This window comes from Macadamia integrifolia, chromosome 5 (assembly GCF_013358625.1).
Source record: "Macadamia integrifolia cultivar HAES 741 chromosome 5, SCU_Mint_v3, whole genome shotgun sequence".
Lineage (NCBI taxonomy): Eukaryota > Viridiplantae > Streptophyta > Magnoliopsida > Proteales > Proteaceae > Macadamia > Macadamia integrifolia.
In genome coordinates, this window is record NC_056561.1 from 45,207,316 (window position 1) to 45,227,503 (window position 20,188).

The 20,188-nt window shown below is 40.7% G+C and overlaps 1 protein-coding gene across 8 annotated transcripts in view; it reads left to right on the plus strand.

The window, feature by feature from the left end:
- Positions 1 to 20,188, plus strand: part of LOC122079644 — a 111,181-nt gene that overhangs the window by 66,562 nt on the left and 24,431 nt on the right. For 4 of the 8 annotated variants that reach the window (XM_042646273.1, XM_042646279.1, XM_042646274.1 and 1 more), the window contains 5 exons: positions 491 to 898; positions 11,009 to 11,101; positions 11,207 to 11,350; positions 13,450 to 13,557; positions 13,936 to 14,007. In XM_042646273.1, the coding sequence (XP_042502207.1) occupies positions 491 to 898; positions 11,009 to 11,101; positions 11,207 to 11,350; positions 13,450 to 13,557; positions 13,936 to 14,007 (825 nt within the window). Of the gene's footprint in view, positions 1 to 490; positions 899 to 11,008; positions 11,102 to 11,206; positions 11,351 to 13,449; positions 13,558 to 13,935; positions 14,008 to 18,126; positions 18,245 to 20,188 lie in introns of all 8 variants that reach the window. The other 4 variants (XM_042646278.1, XM_042646282.1, XM_042646277.1 and 1 more) reach the window with 3 other exon arrangements.

The window sequence follows — 20,188 nt, forward strand, 5'->3', positions numbered from 1 at the left end:
ATAAACTTCAGATATCCCCTCTCCTCTTACATGTTTCATTACATGACACGTTCAAAGAGAAACTTCCTGTTACATGTTTCAGAGAGAAATATTTCAACATGCATATCACATGTTTTGCAATTAAAATATGCAAAAATTGCATTGTGGTAGATTGGGATCAAAGCTACACGTTAAGCCTCCCCATATAGAAATGTAAGAGTTGTCCTGATGGAGTAAATACTTTGTACAGTATGGCACTCTTGGTCCTTGAATTCATGGGTTTTGAATCTTGAGAGCATTTAATTTTTTGGATAAAAGGTCTCTCATCCATATGTTAATATGGACTTAGCTCATTTCAAGCTTCAAGCCTTCAACTACAGTTTTGTTTCACCATTTGATGTCGTTGGTTATCAGTATCTTATAGAAGATAGCTTTTATACTTTTGTTTTAGCTTTCTTCTCATCTTTGTTGTTTTCTGATTTAATTATATTGTGAGATCACTTCCTTTCAGGGGCAGGGTGCTTGCAGTTTCTACCAATTGCTGGATTCTTCTGGAAAGACTGCAAGTTCTATCTGTTTGGAGGAAACCAATGTTTTCAGTCCGCGATCAGTGCCAAATGCTCAGGAAGCTAATAATGCAATCAAAGAACTGGGAGGTAGTAAACAAGAGGCAATGTTACCCTCTGGTTTGCCAAAAAAACCTTTGTTTGAAGAATGTGATACAAAAGTGGAAACAGATAGATTGGGTTCTGGGCTTCTCAATTCTTATTTTCTGCCAGTGGAAAGTCTGAGGTTGAATAAATGTAGCAGTGCTGAATCTGGTGCCGAACTTGAGGAAAGTATCCAGTCTGGCAAAGAAAAGCAGAGTCAGAAGGATCACACTGGATCACCTGGGGCTTCCTTCTTCATGCGGGTAAAGGTGAGGTATAGCAGAATTCATTGTTTAAATGCCATCATTGACACTCAACCATGGTATTAACATTCTTATCTGATCAGTTAAGGAATTTTGTTGGGTTTATACATGGTTTAAAACATTTTACTGGATATCCCTTATTTCAATAAGCTCTGGTAGGATTAGGAGTGGCAATTTGTCTGGCCACATTGGGCTCAAAACAGGCCTAGCACAGAGTATAAAGGTCTGGAGTTTTGGCTTAACTTTGCTGGCCTGACTCTGGGACTCATTTTGGGCCCAGGCCCTGGGCTGTCAGGCTCTTTCCAAATTCGAATCTTTTTGAAACATTGGAAATTTACAATGCACTCTTCTGAATCTTTTAAACATTTGTAATGTAGGCTAGGTCAATAAGGTCCTAACGTACATTAGGATCATGGGCACTGACAATAGTAGGCTTTGACACCCAATTCTAGCGATAGTAAGTGAAGGAATTATAGTCCCATGACAAGGAATAATTAAGACTGTTATCACAAATATGACCCCACTAGAAGTCACAATGACAGCCCTTAAAGGATCGCAAACACAGTGAAAAGAAACAGAAATCATTGCTGCTGATAGGAATAGTAGTGGCCCTCTAAAGTGAAACTTATACAAGTCTCCAGAAATAGCAACTGCAAGGTTCAGGTGGGGAGATCCTTATGGTTGAACATAGGCCACTTATGTGTCTTCAAATATTCAGCCAAAGCTGAACGTTGGATTTACAGATATCAAAGGGGTTCAGGATTAGAAACTAAACACAGAATTACTAACTCACAACACAAAGCATAATCGAACCATCAAATGAAGATGATTCTGTCATCAAAGGAGGGTCCTATGGAGAGTATGATGCTGTTAAGAATTCGGCCTAGATCTGAAGACTGGTGCTGTCATGACCCAAACCCAGATACAGGTAAGGGTACAACCCTCGCGGGCAATGATCAAACGATCGAAAACATTCACCAAAACAAACAGGCATATGAGAACTCATAATATTCAAGTGTCAACAAAATAAAACAACTACTCATAAATAAAATATCCCAAATCTGACCTACTGGTGGCAATCTAAGGTGCATTCTCAAATTTAAATAAAAACACTCTGTCAGAGTTTACATGAATCCACATCCTACTACAATCGTTTAACAAAATAAAATAAACTGATAGTAGCTTCAGGTCACCCTCGAACTCTTGCTCCACGGATATATTCCTCTCAATTATCTATGATGTTAAAATCATAGCTTAAACTCAACAGCTCAATAAAAGAAAACCGTAAATGACATCACAGGGCAAACCATCAGACAAAAACAACGGTTAAAACAAATAGTTTTAATTTCTCAAAATCACACTTTTAATTAAAATGCCATCATAAAAAAAATATTCATTTTTATCACACTTCAGCCAGCATTGAGGGAAATAACTTACCACCGCCCATAATACGTGAATCACACTGTCGTCACCACTCTGTGACTAAATATACACTATTGTGCACAGTGGGTATAAGTCCTGTGGCTTAACGGGACACCCCTTTCTGGTTTGGTACGGAGTAGTCTATTTTCCCTCACACTCTCTTTCTTTCTTTCTTTTATCACCCAAATCTCTCTCTTTCCCCCTCTTGACGTCTCTTTCTCTTCCCCACGGTTTTCTTCTATTTTCCCCCTCTCTCACTCTTTAACTTCACGGTTTTTCTAAATTGGGTGGAGTCCACAAAAAATGTTTTAAAAACTAAAAGAAGGAATCTTAAAGATAAAAGAAAAGAATCTGAAAAGTAAAAGAAAAAGAATTCAATTAAATAAAACTCTCTTATTTACTATACTAACAAGATTTGAACCTAGGACCTCTAATTAATCAAGGTACTAACCACTAGGCTTACTCATTAAGTCATTAAAATAAAGCCTAACCTTAAATATTTAACAAAGCTTAGAAAATAACATAAAAAGATATATAATCTAAGGTTCCAAAATTTGGGGCATTACTGGTGCTGTATTTACAGGGCTCGACTCTTGGTGCATAAATCTCCATTACACTGTTGACTGTTCCCACACAGAAGGAGTTGTAACTTCTGAACCAGATTCGGTGGGAACTTGATAACTCAGCCTTCAAGGATCAACAGCCGCAACTCTAGTGTATAGATAGTGTCTGGATTCCTCCTCATATGATCGGTTAATCACAGAACAACAAAATAGAAACAAGAAGAACAAGGGGAACAAGAAGAAGGGAGGCCTTTGTCTCTCTCTCACAGACTCAAGGACTTTCTCCTTCACTGTATCTCACAGACATTGTTTTACAAACCATTTTTTTTTTAATTCATCAAATTGTTGGGAGCTCTAACTACCCGTCCCCTTAATTAATAGCAATCGAAATCCCACTCTTGGTGGGGTAGGAAATCTCTTACAAGAATTCAATGTATTGAAAATAGAAACTAGCCTAGATTGTAATCTATTTCCTAGTTACACCAAAATAGTAACTTTAAACTAAATAAAATCTTGTAATTGAAATCTAAGTAATGCCTAGTAACTGAAATCGAAACTATATATAATCCAAACATTGTGATTTATTAAATAACAGAAAATATAAACTACTAAATTGGAACTATATTCAATATCAAATCTCTTCCTAATCAGCTCCATATCTTTAGATTTGACAGTTCCATATCTAAGGGAAGATACCACATGCAAGTCATGAAAGAAGATCTCTTAGGCCGAAATCTGGCCCACTAAAGTGGTCCAAAGGCTGGCTGATTGGACTGGTTTAATGGGCAGGTAGAATTGTTCTTTGGTCTTCTTTCTTTCCTTGTTCGATCTACATCAATTTGTGTTAGAATATGTGTATTAGGGGTACATTAGGAATGTTTTATGTTAAGTTGTGTCCTTATATGTAATTTCCCTTATTTCTCTCATTTCTTTTTTATCTCCCTAAGGGAGGAATATGTAATTCCCTAAACTTATTTGAATCTATTTTGGGTGAGATGAGCAATAAGCTCATTCACGATTTTCCTCCTACCATGTCTTCTCTTCTCTTCTTCTCTCCTTCTTCTTCCTTCCTCTTTTCCATCTTCTTCCCTCATCTCTAACCTTGGTACTTCTTATTTCTAACTTGGTATCAGGGGTGTACAAACTGGTTCCATTCTTTAAGTCTCTCTTGGAACCCTAAAAGAAAGAGGGGTTCACTAGAGACTATACTATGTAAAAAAAAAGTATACAAGAAAGCCTAATGGAGTTGTGAACACAAGTTTGAAGACACTTGGAGGGAGATTTAAAGGCTACAAACACAGTTTGGGGCTCATACAGAGAGGAGAAGCCCATTCAGCCATTACCGCCCCAGCCAGGTTCGATTCCTTTTTTCTCTCTCATCCATGCTTGGTTGGGAGAGTGGGATAGCTTAAAGGAATCGCCCAGGGGTCTAGATTTGACTCCCCAAGCCTTGCTCCCTGATTTTGTGTGCTATTGGAGTTCTACTCCATTCTCCATTTGTTGTCAGGTATTGTTTGGTTTTGTTTTTTTAGGTTTTATGGTCTGAAATGGATGGTAGATTGGTTTTTGGTTGTGTTTGCTAGATGTTCTCTCTCCTATGATGCTTGTATGTGGTTGTTTGAGGAAGCTCCATAGTTGAAGTGGTTTTTTATTGGCTTTGCCTCAAGTCTGTATGGTTTACTCGCTTGCTTTTTGTTTTTGAGTTCCGAGAAGAAGACTTTTTTTGGGCTGGTGTTCCCCCTTGCTTTGGGTTCCCCCCTTGGAGTGTTGTTTAGGGGCATCCTTACATTATGTCTAATCTCACGGAACCTTTGGAAGCTACATCGGGTGGGTCGAGTAGTACCAACCCCAGTTCGATTGTCTTTGACAATCTTAACACTTAGATTTCTCTTGTGAAGTTGGATAGTACCAACTACTTGGATTGGTCACATTCTGTGAAGCTATCCTGAAGAGTAAAGGGAAGCTAGGATATATTACTAGGGCTGTTAAGGCTCCCGCTGTCGCAGACCCCGGGTACCAGAAAAGAGAAACTGCAAACTCCACTGTTATGACTTGGCTGCTTTTCTCCATGAAACCTGAGATAGGTAGGAGATTTATACGAAAAGAAACTGCCAAGGATATTTGGGATAGTGTCTCTAGGACCTATGACAGAGTAGTGACTCTGTGAAGGTCTATCAGCTTCTTTAGCAAGCACTCTTCATGAAGTAGGGGGCTAAGTCCATTTCTGACTACTATTACATTGTTATCGGACTCTAGGAGGATTTTGACCATTACCGAGATCTTCATTTGACCAATCCCGATGATGAAGCTAAGGTCTATAGATCTCTTGAAAACGAGCGTGTTCTGATACTCTTTGGTGGGCTGAATTCAGAATATAAGCAGGTCCGGATGCAGATTTTGGGCCAGTCACCCCTACCTACACTTGATGAGGTGTGTAGCTACCTCTTGAGTGAGGAAACCAGGAGAGGTGCCATGGATTCTACACCTTCACTTGAGCGCTCTACTCTTTCCTCCACTTCTCACAGAGAATGGCGTGGAGGTGGCCGAGGTCAAGGGACTTCTCGTGGAGATGACAGGGATAGACGACAGTGTGATCATTATGGGAAACCTGGACATACTTGTGATAGGTGTTGGGTTCTTCATGGCCGTCCTCGTACATGTGGTGGATCTTTTGGCACACGTGGTGGCCGTAGAGGAGGGGCTAAAACCCATGCTACTATGACAGAGCCTGATACTAGAGACACCCCCCTCGCAGGCAGATACCAGCTCCTTCTCTAGAGATGATATTGCAGTGCTTCGCTAGTTCATGTCTAAGCTTGATAGCCCATCTACCAAACAGGATGCCTCAGCTTCTGCTATGTTACCACCTCTGCACTTTCCACAGCTCCGTCGTGGGTCATTGACTCTGGTGCCACTGACCACATAACCGGTACGTCTTATTGCTAAGACTCCTACTCCATTTGCTCTGGTAAGGGTAAGGTCCGAGTAGCTTATGGTACTTTCTCCTCTATCTCTGGTAAAGGCAGTATTCCCATTACATCTTCCATTTCACTTGCTTATGTTCTTCATGTCCCCAACCTTACGTCCTTACCTTGAACCTATTGTTTGTGAGCACTTCAACTAAAACCCTGAGTTGTTGTATCCTATTTTTTCCTTCTCATTGTCTGTTTCTGGATTTGGGGACGAAGAGGATTATTAGTAGTGGACATAAGGAGGGCGGTCTATACCGTTTTGAGCCGCAGTTACCTTTTTTGCCTAGACAGCAGTCTTATGCATGTGGCCGTAGTGATTTTAGCTCTATAGACTCTCTGATGTTTTGGCAGTGACGTTTGGGACATCCATCTTTTGTTGTTATGAGGAAACAATTACTTCATTTGCTTACATCTTTTTCTTCTACTCATGTATTTCATTGTGAACCATGTACTTTTGCTAAACATTGTAGTTCATCTTATCCCTATCGTGGTAATAGATCTGTTGTTCCATTTTATATTGTGCATACTGATGTTTGGGGACCTTTCCCACTACCTCTTTGTTTGGCTACTGCTATTTTGTTTCTTTTGTGGATGACTTTTCTCGTTGTACTTGGACCATTCTTATGAAGCATAAGAGTGATGTTTATGATGCCTTCAAAAACTTTTATCAAATGGTCCATACCCAGTTTGAAACCAGGATCAAAATTGTTCGGTCTGATTAAGGGGGAGTACATGTATGGTGGTTTACAAGACTTTTTTACCGACAATGGTATTTATCAGCTTGTTTGTGTTGATACACCCCAACAGAATGGGGTAGCTGAGAGGAAAAATCGCCATTTGTTAGAAGTTGGTAGAAGTCTTTTATTTGGTATGCATGTTCCAAAAACCTTTTGGTCTGAAGGTGTTCTTGCTGCAGCTTTCCTTATTAATCGTATGCCTACCAAGATTCTTGGGTCTCAAAACCCAATCGCACTCCTATCTCCTTAGTCTCCTACTTTCACTCTTCCCCCATAGGTGTTTGGTTGCGTTTGTTACGTGCATGTAAACAAATCCTCCTGCACCAAACTCTATCCCAATGCTCTAAAATGCCTCTTCCTTAGGTATTCCTCTACCACCAAAGGGTACTAGTGTTATCACCCATCATCTCGCAGGAGATTTCTTTCCTAAGATGTCACTTTTCTTGAGTCTGTCCCTTACTTTGTACTTCATCAGCATAGTCTTCAGGGGGAGAATGGAAATGAAGGTGAAAAGGCTACTGATGCCATTCCATTTCTTACCCCATTGCCTTACTCCTTTTTCCTTTGATATTGGCAAACATAAAGTGATAAATGATGTTGCTACTGTGGATAAACCTTGTGCAGAGAAGGCAACTGTTATTGTGTACACAAGAAGGACAAAGAAGACATGCCAAGAGTCCTCTTTGAATCCACATCCTGAGCTTCCTCGTCCTCAATCAAAAAAACATCTCCTCTCCTCAATTGGTGGAGCTTCCTATTGTTGTTTATAAGGGTAAAAGCTTGTACTAATCCCATAGCCCAGTTTGTTTCCTATGATGCTCTCTCTCCTATAGGTGTTTCCTTTACAGTTGTTATTTCTTCTGCTTCAATTCCCAAAACTGTTACTGAGGCCTTGTCAGACCTTAAGTGGAAACAATCAATGTCAGAGGAAATGATGGCCCTTGAGAAGAAAGGAACCTGGAAACTAGTTGACCTTCCTAGGGGGAGAATTCGAGTTGGATGCAGTTGGATCTATACAGTCAAGTACCGATTAGATGGTGCTATTGAGAGTTACAAGGCAAAATTGGTGGCCAAAGGGTACAGTTAAGTGTATGGAATTGACTATCAGGAGACCTTTGCTCTGTGGCCAAACATAACTCTGTAAGAGTTCTTTTATCTGTGGCAGCAAACAGAGATTGGCCCCTATATTAGTTAGATGTGAAGAATGCCTTCCTCCATGGAGATTTAGAGGAGGAAGTGTATATGCAGCCCCCTCCTGTCTTCAAGTTTCCAGGAGCCGATGGAAAGTTGTGTCTTCTAAAGAAGGCACTTTATGGTCTGATGCAGTCACCAAAGGCTTAGTTTGAGAGGTTCAGACAGGCCATTCTAAAAAATGGATACTCCCAGAGTAAAGCAGATCACGCATTATTTATTCGGAGAGGTAATGGCACCATCACAGCAGTGATTGTGTATGTTGATGATTTTGTGGTGACTGGAGATGATGATGAGGATATTGCTAGGCTGAAAACTTATTTGGCTAAACAGTTTAAGATCAGGGATCTAGGACACTTGAAATATTTCTTGGGTATTGAAGTGTCAAGATCTAAGAAGGGAATAAATGTATGCCACAGAAAATTTGTTCTAGATCTATTGAAGGAAACATGAATACTGGGATGTAAACCAGCAAGTTCTCCTATTGAGCAGAATCATAAGCTAGGAGAGGATTGTGGCATTTCCCTTGTAGATGCAGAGAAATACCAAAGGCTAATGGGGAAGCTGATTTATCTGTCTCTGACATGCCCTGACATTTCATATGTTGTGGGAGTTATGAGCCAGTTTATGTATGCACCCAAGAGTGGGCACTTGGATGCTATGTATCGTATCCTCAAATACTTGAAGTCCTCTCCAGGAAAAGGCCTTTTGTATGCCAGGAATAATCTCTTGAGGATTGAAGGTTATTCCGATGTTGATTGGGTTGGCTCCATTTCTGATAGGTGATCCACATCTGATTATTGCACATTTGTGGGTGGCAACTTGGTTACATGGAGAAGTATGAAATAGCCGATTGTAGGTAGATCCAGTGTAGAGGCTGAGCACAGAGCAATGGCTCATACTGTTTGTGAGCTCACTTGGCTACGTCGGTTGGTCCTCGAGTTGGGGTATGACACTGAAGGACCTATGAGACTCTACTGTGACAACAAAGCAGCAATAAGCATTGCTCACAACCCAGTGCAGCATGATAGAACAAAGCACATTAAAATAGACTGGTATTTCATCTAGGAGAAGATTGATTCTGGTAATATTTGCACACCCTTTGTGAGGACAGGTGATCAATTAGCGGATATATTCACCAAAGGTCTCATTCCTCCTCACCAGTTCAGTACCCTCTTATGCAAGCTGGGAATGCATGACATTTATTCTCCTGCTTGAGGGGGAGTGTTAGAATATGTGTATTAGGGGTACATTAGGGATGTTTTATGTTAAGTTGTCCTTATATGTAATTTCCCATATTTCTCTTATTTCTTTTTAATCTCCCTAAGGGAGGAATATGTAATTCGCTAAACTTATTTGAATCTATTTTGGGTGAGATGAGCAATAAGCTCATTCACGATTTTCCTCCTACCGTGTCTTCTCCTCTTCTTCTTCCTTCCTCTCTTCCATCTTCTTCCCTCATCTTTAACCTTAGTACTTCTTATTTCTTACTATTTGTTGTGAAATTGCACAATAAATTGAGTTGAATGGTGAACGAGGATTTTTGTTGCTGACCCCATTTAGTTGGGTAAGGCTTTGTTGAGTTGAATTGACCTATTTGAGTTGTGATATTGTAAAATCCCAAGTAATTATAAAATAGTTGACCTGATGCTTTAGTTGCCAACTACTATCTGAATTAAGCATTATTCGCTTGAACCCTCGATTGTCCAATAGTTTCAAAATAAAAAGCTATTTAAATTATGGGAGAATGTTTTCTGTCCGGGAGTGTAGGGGCTGCACCCAAATACAGAGGCGGGTGAAATGACCACCCCACCCCCCCATGAAAGGTGGAAATGCCCTCCCTGTTGATGCTTCCAGGTGCACTCCCATTGGCCCCCTTGCTCTGATGCAACCCCTACATCCCAGACATAAAACATTCTCCCTTAAAATATTTTTTTGTTTTTGTAATTCCAATTATTCCCTACTACATCACAATACAGGGAAGTTGTATAAAATTTTAATTTAAAAAATGGGGACTTTAAATGTTGCATGCATTGTGATGATGTCTTTTAATCAACTCTTATCTAATCGGAACGCACTTCTGAATACCTGGTTAACTGGTTTTCTTTAACCAACTATTACTGCAAATTTCCCTAGGTGCGGAGACCACTGTGGCCTCATCAATTTGTATTTGGATTTAATGCATGACAAGTTGGTGTTTTATCCCAACAAAGCTGGGGAGATTTACTCATCTACCAGCACCTTCATGTCCCCCCTCCTGCTGTCCTGGCTGGAATGGCATCGAATATGTTGACCATCTCTTTTTCTTCTATCTTTTCTTCTCTGTTATCTGGAAAAAGGTCCTTAGAAGCTGCTGGCCTGCTAGTAGATGAGCTCTTCCTCTTAGCCGTGAATGGATCTGGGTCGACATGTCTTTTGGTGGTTCTTCCATTTGTGATGCCGCGGGTAATCTTGCCTTTTTTGCCTCTATTAGCTACAATAGAAATCTTCATAGATGGACGGCCAAATCTAGATTCTTTGATAAGATTTGGATTGTCATCTACTTTGACGTGAGCTCTAAACTTGCTTCCCTTCCCCACTATATTGTTGAGGATTCCCTAAGGCACATGCTCATTGTTGTCTCTTGGGGTCTTCCTTCTTCTATTATTCTCCCCCCCCCTTTGAGGGTGCTCCCTCCTACCCTCTTTACTAGTTGTGATCCATCTTTTGGATTGTGTAGTTGCTTCCCCCTTCCCCTTAGGTTTCTCCCCTCTTTTAGCTGGCTAATTGCTTTCCCCATCCCCTTTCCCTCCCCTTGTATAGTTTGTTTCTCTTGGTAATGAATTATTATTCACCAAAAAAAAACAAGGGGAGATTTTGTTCTCTTTTTGTCATTGTCTAAATTTGTGTAAATTGGAGTTTATTTAGTTGACCAAATGATGTATGGCATGGTGAAGAAATCTACATTACCAGTAAAATGGAACCTCTAGCATTCCTCTCCTGTATTGTTATTCGCTCAAACATCCTTCTTCTATCCTTCTACAAAGTAATTTTTTATACATTTTGTTGTTGGTGATTATTTTAATTTTAATTGAAATTCTTACCACCGCTAATGTGAATAAAGAATTGTTGCCCCTTGCCATCAGTCTAAAGTGCCTGAAAGTTTCCAGAGCTGATTTTTGCTGCATTTGCATTCTTGCTATTGAGCATTTTTGGTGAACTACAAAATCTGACTTCCATTCATATGCACAGCTCCCTTGTATTCTTGAGTTTGATGGTGCTTCAAAAGGAAATCCAGGGCAAGCTGGTGCTGGAGCTGTAATACGAGCTGAAGATGGAATAGTCGTATGCATTACCTTGGACACAAATTTTTTTTTTTTATCCAAGCAATATATTTGAAAGTATTCCTCAAGCACCAATTTCAGCTGTCAAATCTTTAATCTTCTGAAGGTATGTCGACTGCGTGAAGGGGTGGGCATTGCTACCAATAACGTTGCTGAGTATCGAGCTTTGATTTTGGGATTGAAATATGCACTTGAGAAAGGGTTTACGCAAATTCGTGCCCAAGGTGACTCCCAACTGGTTTGTAAGCAGGTATGTCGTTTTTCTAGCTGTTTGATTTTTTTTTTTTTTTCTTTAATAACAAGCAATTTATTATGCTCCCGGCCAACAATGTGAAACTATTCAAGTGTACAAGAGTATTTCTAGGATGTTAATGACTGTCATTTCTTTGTCTGTGAATGGTACTCAAGGAAAAAGGTTTTGTTTTTGAATGTTAGATTACACTTCCATCATTTGATTTGATTTCTTTTCTACATGGAATGGAATATTTTTCTGGAATTTGTTGATTAATGGGTTTTCTTGGGCAGCCTTTTCAATGGTTGCTGGATTTTTTTGGGGGGTAAATAAATAATTCATTATCAAAGGAGAAGAAAATACATTCAACCCCAAAAAGGGGGGGGGGAGATAAGGAAAAAACAAAGAACCACAATCCTCAAGGAGAATCAGGGTTCCTGATCACAGAGTTGGAAAGCTTCCAGGAAGCAACAATTTGACAATTTCTTGGGGATGGGGAACAAGTGGATGAAACTATTGAGTAGTCCACATGATTCAGCAGCAAATGGCGATGCTAAGGGTGGAGAAAGATGGGTTTTCGGCCCACAAGCCACGGGCCCCCTTCCAAGCAACGAGCTCTGTCTCTTTTCTCAGAGAATTTGAACAAGAAGAAGCCATGGTCAAGCAGGTAAGTGTCCACCATACCAGCAAGTCTCCACTGCTTCATTAAGTGATAGGTTTACCAAATAGAAAGTGGGCCGCTTTCCCAGAAAATGACCGATGAGGGAGTTGCTCCATCTGGAATCTTCAGTGTCTAGGAGACCCTCAGGGCGTTTGGCAATCAGAGAATCTCCTAGCTTTGATGGAGGGACAAAGTGGAGAGGAAGGCCATCAACAAGAGGGGAGACAGTATGCTTGTTTTGGGGGAGCTCCAAGCATTAACCAAAGGGGGGTGGTGAATATGGGGAGAAGAGCAGGAGGGATGGAGGGCGGAAGAAAGGAGGGAGGGGGAGAAGCAGCAGGAGGGACAGGAGGTTGAGGGTCCCGATGCAGGCCGGACCTCAGAGGAGGAGGGATCATGGAAGGCTTGGGGTCATGATGTCAGAGCGAAAAGAGTGGACCTGATTCTTTTTCCTTTAATGATTGCTGGATTGTACAGCCATGTCTTGTGAGTTAGGGATTATAAATTTAAGAAGATTATTTTCTCCTTTTGAAAATTTAAACTTCTTGACAAAAAACCCAGGCATATATTTTGCGTTTAAAATCTGTTGTTCTCTGTATGGAAATTTATGTCATGCCCACCAAGCTGTGTGTAATCCTATTGGGTTAGCAGATGATATTCAATTATCACCACAATCCACTTAGACTCTGGCATGGTGGGATATATCATCTTGACCAGGTCCCATCATGGGTCTTCTAGGAGGTGCTGATGACAGCAACTGAGCTGCTTTCAGCTGTTGACTTTGGCCTTATTGAAGCTGTTTCTATCAAGTTCTGCTTTTATTATTGTAGCAAATCCAAGAACTGAAACCAGTATCTGCAAACATGGAAGAAAAGAGAATGAAAAAAGGCCAACTGTACAGCTATATTAGATTAGTTTAACTATTAGGGAAGCATGCTTTTTTATAGTACATCATTTCAAGTACGGACAATAACCCTAATTGCAACTAAGGACAATACTTATGAAGAATTGCAAATAACCCCTAGCTGGAAAAGTATCATTACAAAACATCCCGACACTTATTTTCCTTGGTTTTCTAGGATCTGATCAATCTTGAATACACTCTGCATTATTACTGCTGTTGTGTCCAAGTGCATATCTGATACTTTATTGACTTTAACCTAGTGGTTGGTGTTTTCGTGAGGTCATGGTTCGATTTATGCCAACTTTAACTAGAAAAGTGATTGTGGTGATCAGGTTGTTCTTTATGTACTTTTCTGTCACAGTCAGCTTCAATTTTGGAGTGGTGATCGGTTATGGTTACTCCAACCCCTCCCCTCCCCCATATCTCATCTGGGAACTCCTGTTTCAATTTTAGAACCCTTTAAATGTAGATGCACTACTATTTTCATTCTACTGGGATCAGCATTAATTACAAAGTTTCAGTTCTTATGACTGCATATTTTTTCTGGTACAGGTTGAGGGTGTATGGAAAACCAAGGACTCAAACATGATCCAGTTATGTAATGAGGCCAAGGAGCTAAAGGATAAGTTTTCATCTTTCCAAATCTATTATATTGCCCGGGTAATTAATTCTCTTTACTTTACTCTCAAAGTCTAAGATATTAATTTTCTCTATGATCCTTGAAAATATTGTGTAGTATTTCGCCCTGGAATCGATAGTGTGTCTAAGTGTGTGTATGGAAAGTACATGCTTCTTTCTAAATATCCTTGTATGATCTACCAGATCTGCTGTGGAAAAATGGCAATGTTCAGGTGCTAGGTCAATCGGAAAGCTAGATAGTTTTTCCTTTTGCTTTTCCAATTCATTCAATAATGAGTATTTAATAGAAACTCTTTATCTTATCTGATGGCTTGGTATTATGCAAGTTTAATAGCTTCCTGAAAGAGTCACAGGAGTGACTCGTCTGTTCTAACAAATGTGCGGTTTCTGAACATGCAGAGTGCACATAATGACTTTGATGTTGAAGTGGAGATATCTATACTCTGGTGGCCTATGGAGTTTATTCATGCGGTAGCATGTTTTCCTCCCCCCCTCCCCCTCTCTTGAATTGTTTTCAGTGGATTATCTCCGTTCGCATTGAAACTTCTTCTATGAGACATCCATAGAATTTAAAACCACACCAGAGCTGTGGTTGAACAAAAAAGGAACCGACCCTATATCGTCCTTTACAAAAACTGGAATCTAACCGGATGTTTTTTCTGTTATTTTTTTAAACTACTTAAGACTGGATGGTTCGTTCAATTTTCTCAATTAAAGAATAAAAATAGAAGACTACAAAAACATCCTCTTTGCCCCTCCCAGAACTTGCCCTCTCTCCCCCACCGACCCTATTCACCCATTCCCTTCTGTACCATTCTCCAACCTCATTCCTTACTGTCACTCACTCACTCCACCCTTCTGATGGTTTCTATGCCCTGCTAATCCCACCAGCAAGGAGAATTAAAGAAGGAAAAGTCTGACCCCCTCTCTTAAAGAAGGAAAAGTATCTCTCTCTCTCTCTCTCTCTTATTCGCTGCTTCTGTAAAGTAGCACTCCACCTCTTCACCTTCCTCATCTCCTTCTTGAAGCTTTGCTCCTGTCTCACAAATGTCTCTGCTAAACTCACTCTATTTCTCTGACAATTGATGGATCCACCTTGTTGAAATTAGGCAGGTCCTTCTTGCCCATTTTTTTATGTTGGAGGATCTTCACGAGCTCTCCAAGGCATTGGCTTGGAGAAGCATAATGTCTTAATTTTAACCTTCAATGGTTCTTTGAGAACCTTTTTGTGTTGCTTCCTGTACATAGTAGGGAGTTGCATTTTTCATTTAGGTCTCTTGGGTCTATTCCTCACTTCTCAAGACTGACTCTCTCTAGTTGACTCCCTCTCCTAGGGATGCATCCTGGGTTTGGAGGAAGATCCTCGAGCTTAGAACTCTAGTTTTGAAAGCCATCTCCTCCTGTATTGGCGATGGTGCCTCAGCCTCCCCCTGGTTTGACCCCTGGCACTCATCAAGCATCCTCAACTCCTTAATCGCCCTGAGGTCCATCTATTCCTCAGGTCTAGGCTTATCTGCCATTGTTGCTTCCATCATCTTTGATAATGGATTGCCCCCCCTTCCTCTCCTCCCTCCTCCTTGATCATTGGTCCTCTCTCCCTTCCCTCTCCCGGGTCATAAAGGCAGAGAGGACAAGATTATATGGATCCCCTCTGCCACATAATCCTTCACCTCTGCCTCCGTTTGGGACTTTATTAGATCCAAAGGGCCTCTAGCCCCTTGGAGGAACATCATTTGGTTCAAAGGCCACATCCCCTACCACAACTTTATAGCCTTGTGTGTGATCTCCAACTGCCTTCCTACTCATCCTTTCCTTATTTACCTCCACATTCTTGTCTCCCCTCTTGTTGTCTATGCTGGAATGGGAATGAGGATGTCAATCACCTATTCTTTTCTTTTCCCTTCTCCACCTCTTTCTGAAAGAGAGTGCTCCTTAAGTGCTGGCCTTCCAGAAGACCCATCCTCCCCTTTGCTAAAGAATGATCTAGATCGACATGACCTCCGCCAATGCATCTATTTGTAATACTATAGGGAAGCTGGCTTTTTGTGCCACCATCAACAAATTTGGAAGGAGACAAATCTTCATAGATGGACGTCCATCTCTCGCTCCTTCAACATGATTTGGAAAACCATCTTCTTTGATGTTACCTCCAAGATGAGATCCCTCCATAATCATATCATTCAAAACACCCCATGAACATGCTCATTGTTGTCTCTTGGGGTCTCCTACCTTCTATCATTTTGTTAGAGATACTCGTTATGTTGCTCTAAGGGTAGTTCAATCACTATGTTTTATTTTTTCCCTTTTTCCCTCCTTCGGGGGTATGTGTAATATCCTGTAAATATGTTAGTGAAGTAATATATTGATGTTGGTAAATTTTACTCACAACATTCTATTCCACCATACCGTCGCCTCCTCGCCTTTTCCCTCTTCTGGTTCTTCTTCTTCTCCTCCAACTCTCTTCTCATTGTTCTTCCTAATCCACATATTCTAATGTGGTATCAGAGTTGTAAGGTTGGTTTGAGAGTCGAGCTACTAGTCTCCTTCCTTCTCCTCTTTGGAACCCTAGGTTACAAAGGGGTTCCAAGGAAAGGGACTTTTATGTGATAAGATTGAAGAAAACTTGAAAGAGGCATGCAAGGAGACTATAGAGACACCAAGGGGAGTTTTCCTTTGAAGAAAGAGACACTTAAAGGTTGCATTAAGAAAAACCAGGCCGAGGCAAGCTCACTGCCGTCCCTGGAGTGTCTTCTCTCTTTCTCTCTCATATGGTCAGCTTTGGAGCTGAAACCAGGCCCATTTGGATTGCCCTAGGGTGTATTACCACCCCTCTTGTTCTCGTTACAAGCCTTCTTGAGGTATGCAGCAACTTGATTTTTCCACCGAATATAGGGTACCGCCAACCCTATTTTTTGGGTTTTTTTGTCTCTAAAATGTGGTCTGTGATGCTTCCGATTGCTATATGTTTGTAAGGAATGATGTTTAGGGCTATTGACCTCCTATGTTATGATCCTACACCTTGAAGAGGGCAGATGGTGTGAATTTCCTTTAAGTATGTGCTTGGTTTGGCTGCTGGATTTTTTTTTTGGGGTTCAGGGAAAGCATATTTGGGTAGAGTGTGTACTCCCCACCTTGTGTGTGATCCTTTCCCTATAATATGTCTAATGATAGTGGACTTGGGGCCCTCTTTGGAGATATTTCAACAAGTGCATTGAGTGGTTCTACTCATCCTACCCATATGGTTTTTAATAACTCGAATACTCAAATTTCTATTGTGAAGTTGGACAACTCAAATTACTTGGATTGGACTCATTTTGTGAAGCTTTCCTTGTTGAGCAGGGGAAAGCTCGGGTATGTTACAGGTACCATTAAGGCTCCTAACCCAAATGACCCCATCATATCCAAAATGGGAGATTGAAAACTCCACTGTTATGACATGGCTGATTTTTTCTATGGCTGATTTTTTCTATGAAACTTGAGATTGGAAGAAGGTTTATGAGGAAAGAGACTGCCAAGGATATTTGGGACAGTGTTACTAAAATTTTTTACTGTGTGGGTGACTCGACCAAAGTGTATCAACTACTTCAAAAGGTCATTGCCATGAAGCAATGGAATAGGACCATTTCTGAGTACTACAACACTGTCATTAATCTCTGGGAAGAGTAGGATCATTATAGGGACCTCCAACTGTCCACTTCTACAGATGAAGCTAAGGTTAATCAAACACTTGAAAAGGAACATGTTCTTATCTTACTTGGTGGTTTGAATCCTGATTATAATCCCACCCAGATACAAATTTTAGGTCGGTCTCCTCTTCCATTTCTTGATGAAGTGTGTAGCTATCTATAGAGTGACGAGACCAGGCGGGTGGCCATGGAACCTGCCCTCCGGAACCTGCCCTCCTCTTAAGCTGTCAGCTCTTACTACTAGTTCTCAGGGAGATTGGCGTGGTGGTGGCCAAGGTCAAGGGCCACCTCGTGAAGATGACAGATGATGTGATTATTGTGGGAAATCTGGGCACACCAAAGAGAGATGTTGGGTACTTCATGGTCGTTCTCCTGGCATGTGGGGTGGATCTAATGGTGCTCGTGGTGGACGTAGTGGGGGAGCTAGAGCCCATAGTGTTCAGACTGAGACTGATACTACAGGGGCTGCTCCTAGCATACAGGCAGTGCACAATTCCCTTACTAAAGAGGATATTGTAGCATTCCGCAGGGTCATGTCGCAACTTGGGGGTCCATCATCTTCACTGACAGTGCCAGATTCCTAAGCTTCAGCCTTGCAGGTTTCCTCAGCTGCTCCTTCCGTAGCTCCATCTTGGGTTATTAATTTTAGTGCTACGGATCTATGACTGGTACGTCACATTATTATGATACGTACTCTATTTGTTCCGGTAAAGATAAGGTCAGGGTTACCGATGGCTCACTTTCCTCCATTTCTAGTAAAGGTAGCATTCCTATTACATCTTTCATTTCACTTGATTTTGTTCTTCATAGTCCTAACCTTGCCACTAATCTCTTATTTGTGAGTCACCTAACAAAATCCCTAAACTATTATGTCACTTTTTTTCCTTCTCATTGTGTCTTTCAGGATTTGGTGACGAAAATGATTATTATTAGTGGGCGTGAGGGGAAAGGGCTCTACCTACTTGAACCTCAATCACCTTTTTTGGCTACAGCTCAGTCCTATGTGTGTGGACGTACTGATGGTAGTTTTTGGACTCTGTGATGTTTTGGCACCAACATTATGACATCTATCTTTTGTTATTGTGAAGAAATAGTTACCTCATTTATCTACTTCTTTTCCTAGTTCTCATGTCTCTCATTGCGAACCATATATTTTTGCCAAACGTTGTTGGTCTTCTTATCCTTATCATTGTAATAGATCGACTGTTCTTTTTTCACATTGTGTACTCTGATGTTTGGTGGCCCTTTATGTTTTATTTTTTGATTTTTCCAGTGCTACTTGGACTGTTCTGATACAGCATAAGAGTGATGTGTATGATGCCTTTAATAATTTTTTTCATATGATATGTACATTGATGCCAAGAATAAAATTTTTCGTTCTGACAAGGGGGGAAGTATATGTATGGCGGTCTTCAAGACTTCTTTACTGATAATGGCATTATCCATCAGCTAGCTTGTGTTAACACATCCCAACAAAATGCAATAGCTGAGAGGAAAAAATGGCATTTGTTGGAAATCAGTAGGAGTTCTCTTTGGCATGCATGTTCCTAAAATTTTTTTGTCAGTTGCACTTCTTACTGCTACTTTTTTTATCAACTGTATGCCAACAAAACTTCTTGGCTTCAAAACTCCCTTGGACACCTTTTCTCCTCAGTCTTCTTCTTTCTCTCTTCCCCCCAAAGTGTTTGGGTGTATTTGTTATAGTCTCGGACTAGACTGGACCCTAAAGCTCTTAAATGTATCTTTCTTAGCTATTTTTCCACTACCAAGGGATACAAGTGTTATCATCCTTCTTCCAGACAGGGGCTTCTCTTTAAAGATCTCACCTTCCTTGAGTCTGCATCTTGTTTTGCACCTCATTAACATCCTTTGCAGGGGAAGAATAATGGAAGTGAAAAGGCTACTGATGAAATCTCTTTTCTTTTCCCATTGCCTATCTCTCCTTTTATGCTTGATATTGGGAAACACAAAGAGGTGGATATTATTATTGTTGGTGAACATTAAAGAGGTGGTTCAGGTTCAGGTAATGAAAAGCTGACCATTGTGTAGACAAAAAGGAACAAGAAGACTTGACAAGGGTCTTCTTTGAATCCAAATCTTGAGATCCATCCTCCTCAGTCAAGTAATATCCTTCCTTCCTCATCAGAGTTAGATCTTCCTATTGCTATTAGAAAGGGAAAGAGAGCTTGTATTAATCCTATAACCCAGTTTGTTTCTTATGACTCTCTCTCCCCTACAAATGTTGCATTTTACTATTACTCTCTCATCTGTTTCTATTCCCAAGAATGTTTTTTAAGCTATGTCTGACCCCAAGTGGAAGCAAGCTATGATTGAGGAAGTGATGGCCCTCGAGAAAAATTGTACCTGGAAATTGGTTGATCCTCCAAGGGGGAGAATTCCAGTTGGATGCATGTGGGTTTACACAATCAAGTACCGGTCAGATGGTATTATTGAGAGGTACAAGGCTAGGTTGGTGGCAAAAGGATATATTCAAGTGTGGCACTGACTATTAAGAGACATTTGCTCCTGTGGCTAAGCATAACACCATAAGGGTTCTCTTATCTTTGGCAGCGCGAATAAGGATTAGCCATTATCAATTGGATGTGAAGAATGCCTTCCTACATGGCGACTTAGAAGAGGAGGTGGATTTGCAAACTCCTTATGGATTTAAGTTTCCTTCAGCTACAAGAAAGGTGCGTCTTCTCAAAAAGGCCCTGCATGGTCTTAAACAATCTCCAAAGGCTTGGTTTGAAAGGTTCAGACAGGCCATTTTGAAGAATGGCTATTCCCAAAGTCAGGCTGACTACACTTTGTTCACTAAGCGTGATAATGACACCATTACAGCCCTGATTGTCTATGTTGATTACATTATGGTAACTGGAGATGGCAGAGCTGAGATAGCCAAGGTGAAGAACTACTTATCCCAACAGTTTGAAATTAAGGATCTAGGACCCTTAAAATATTTC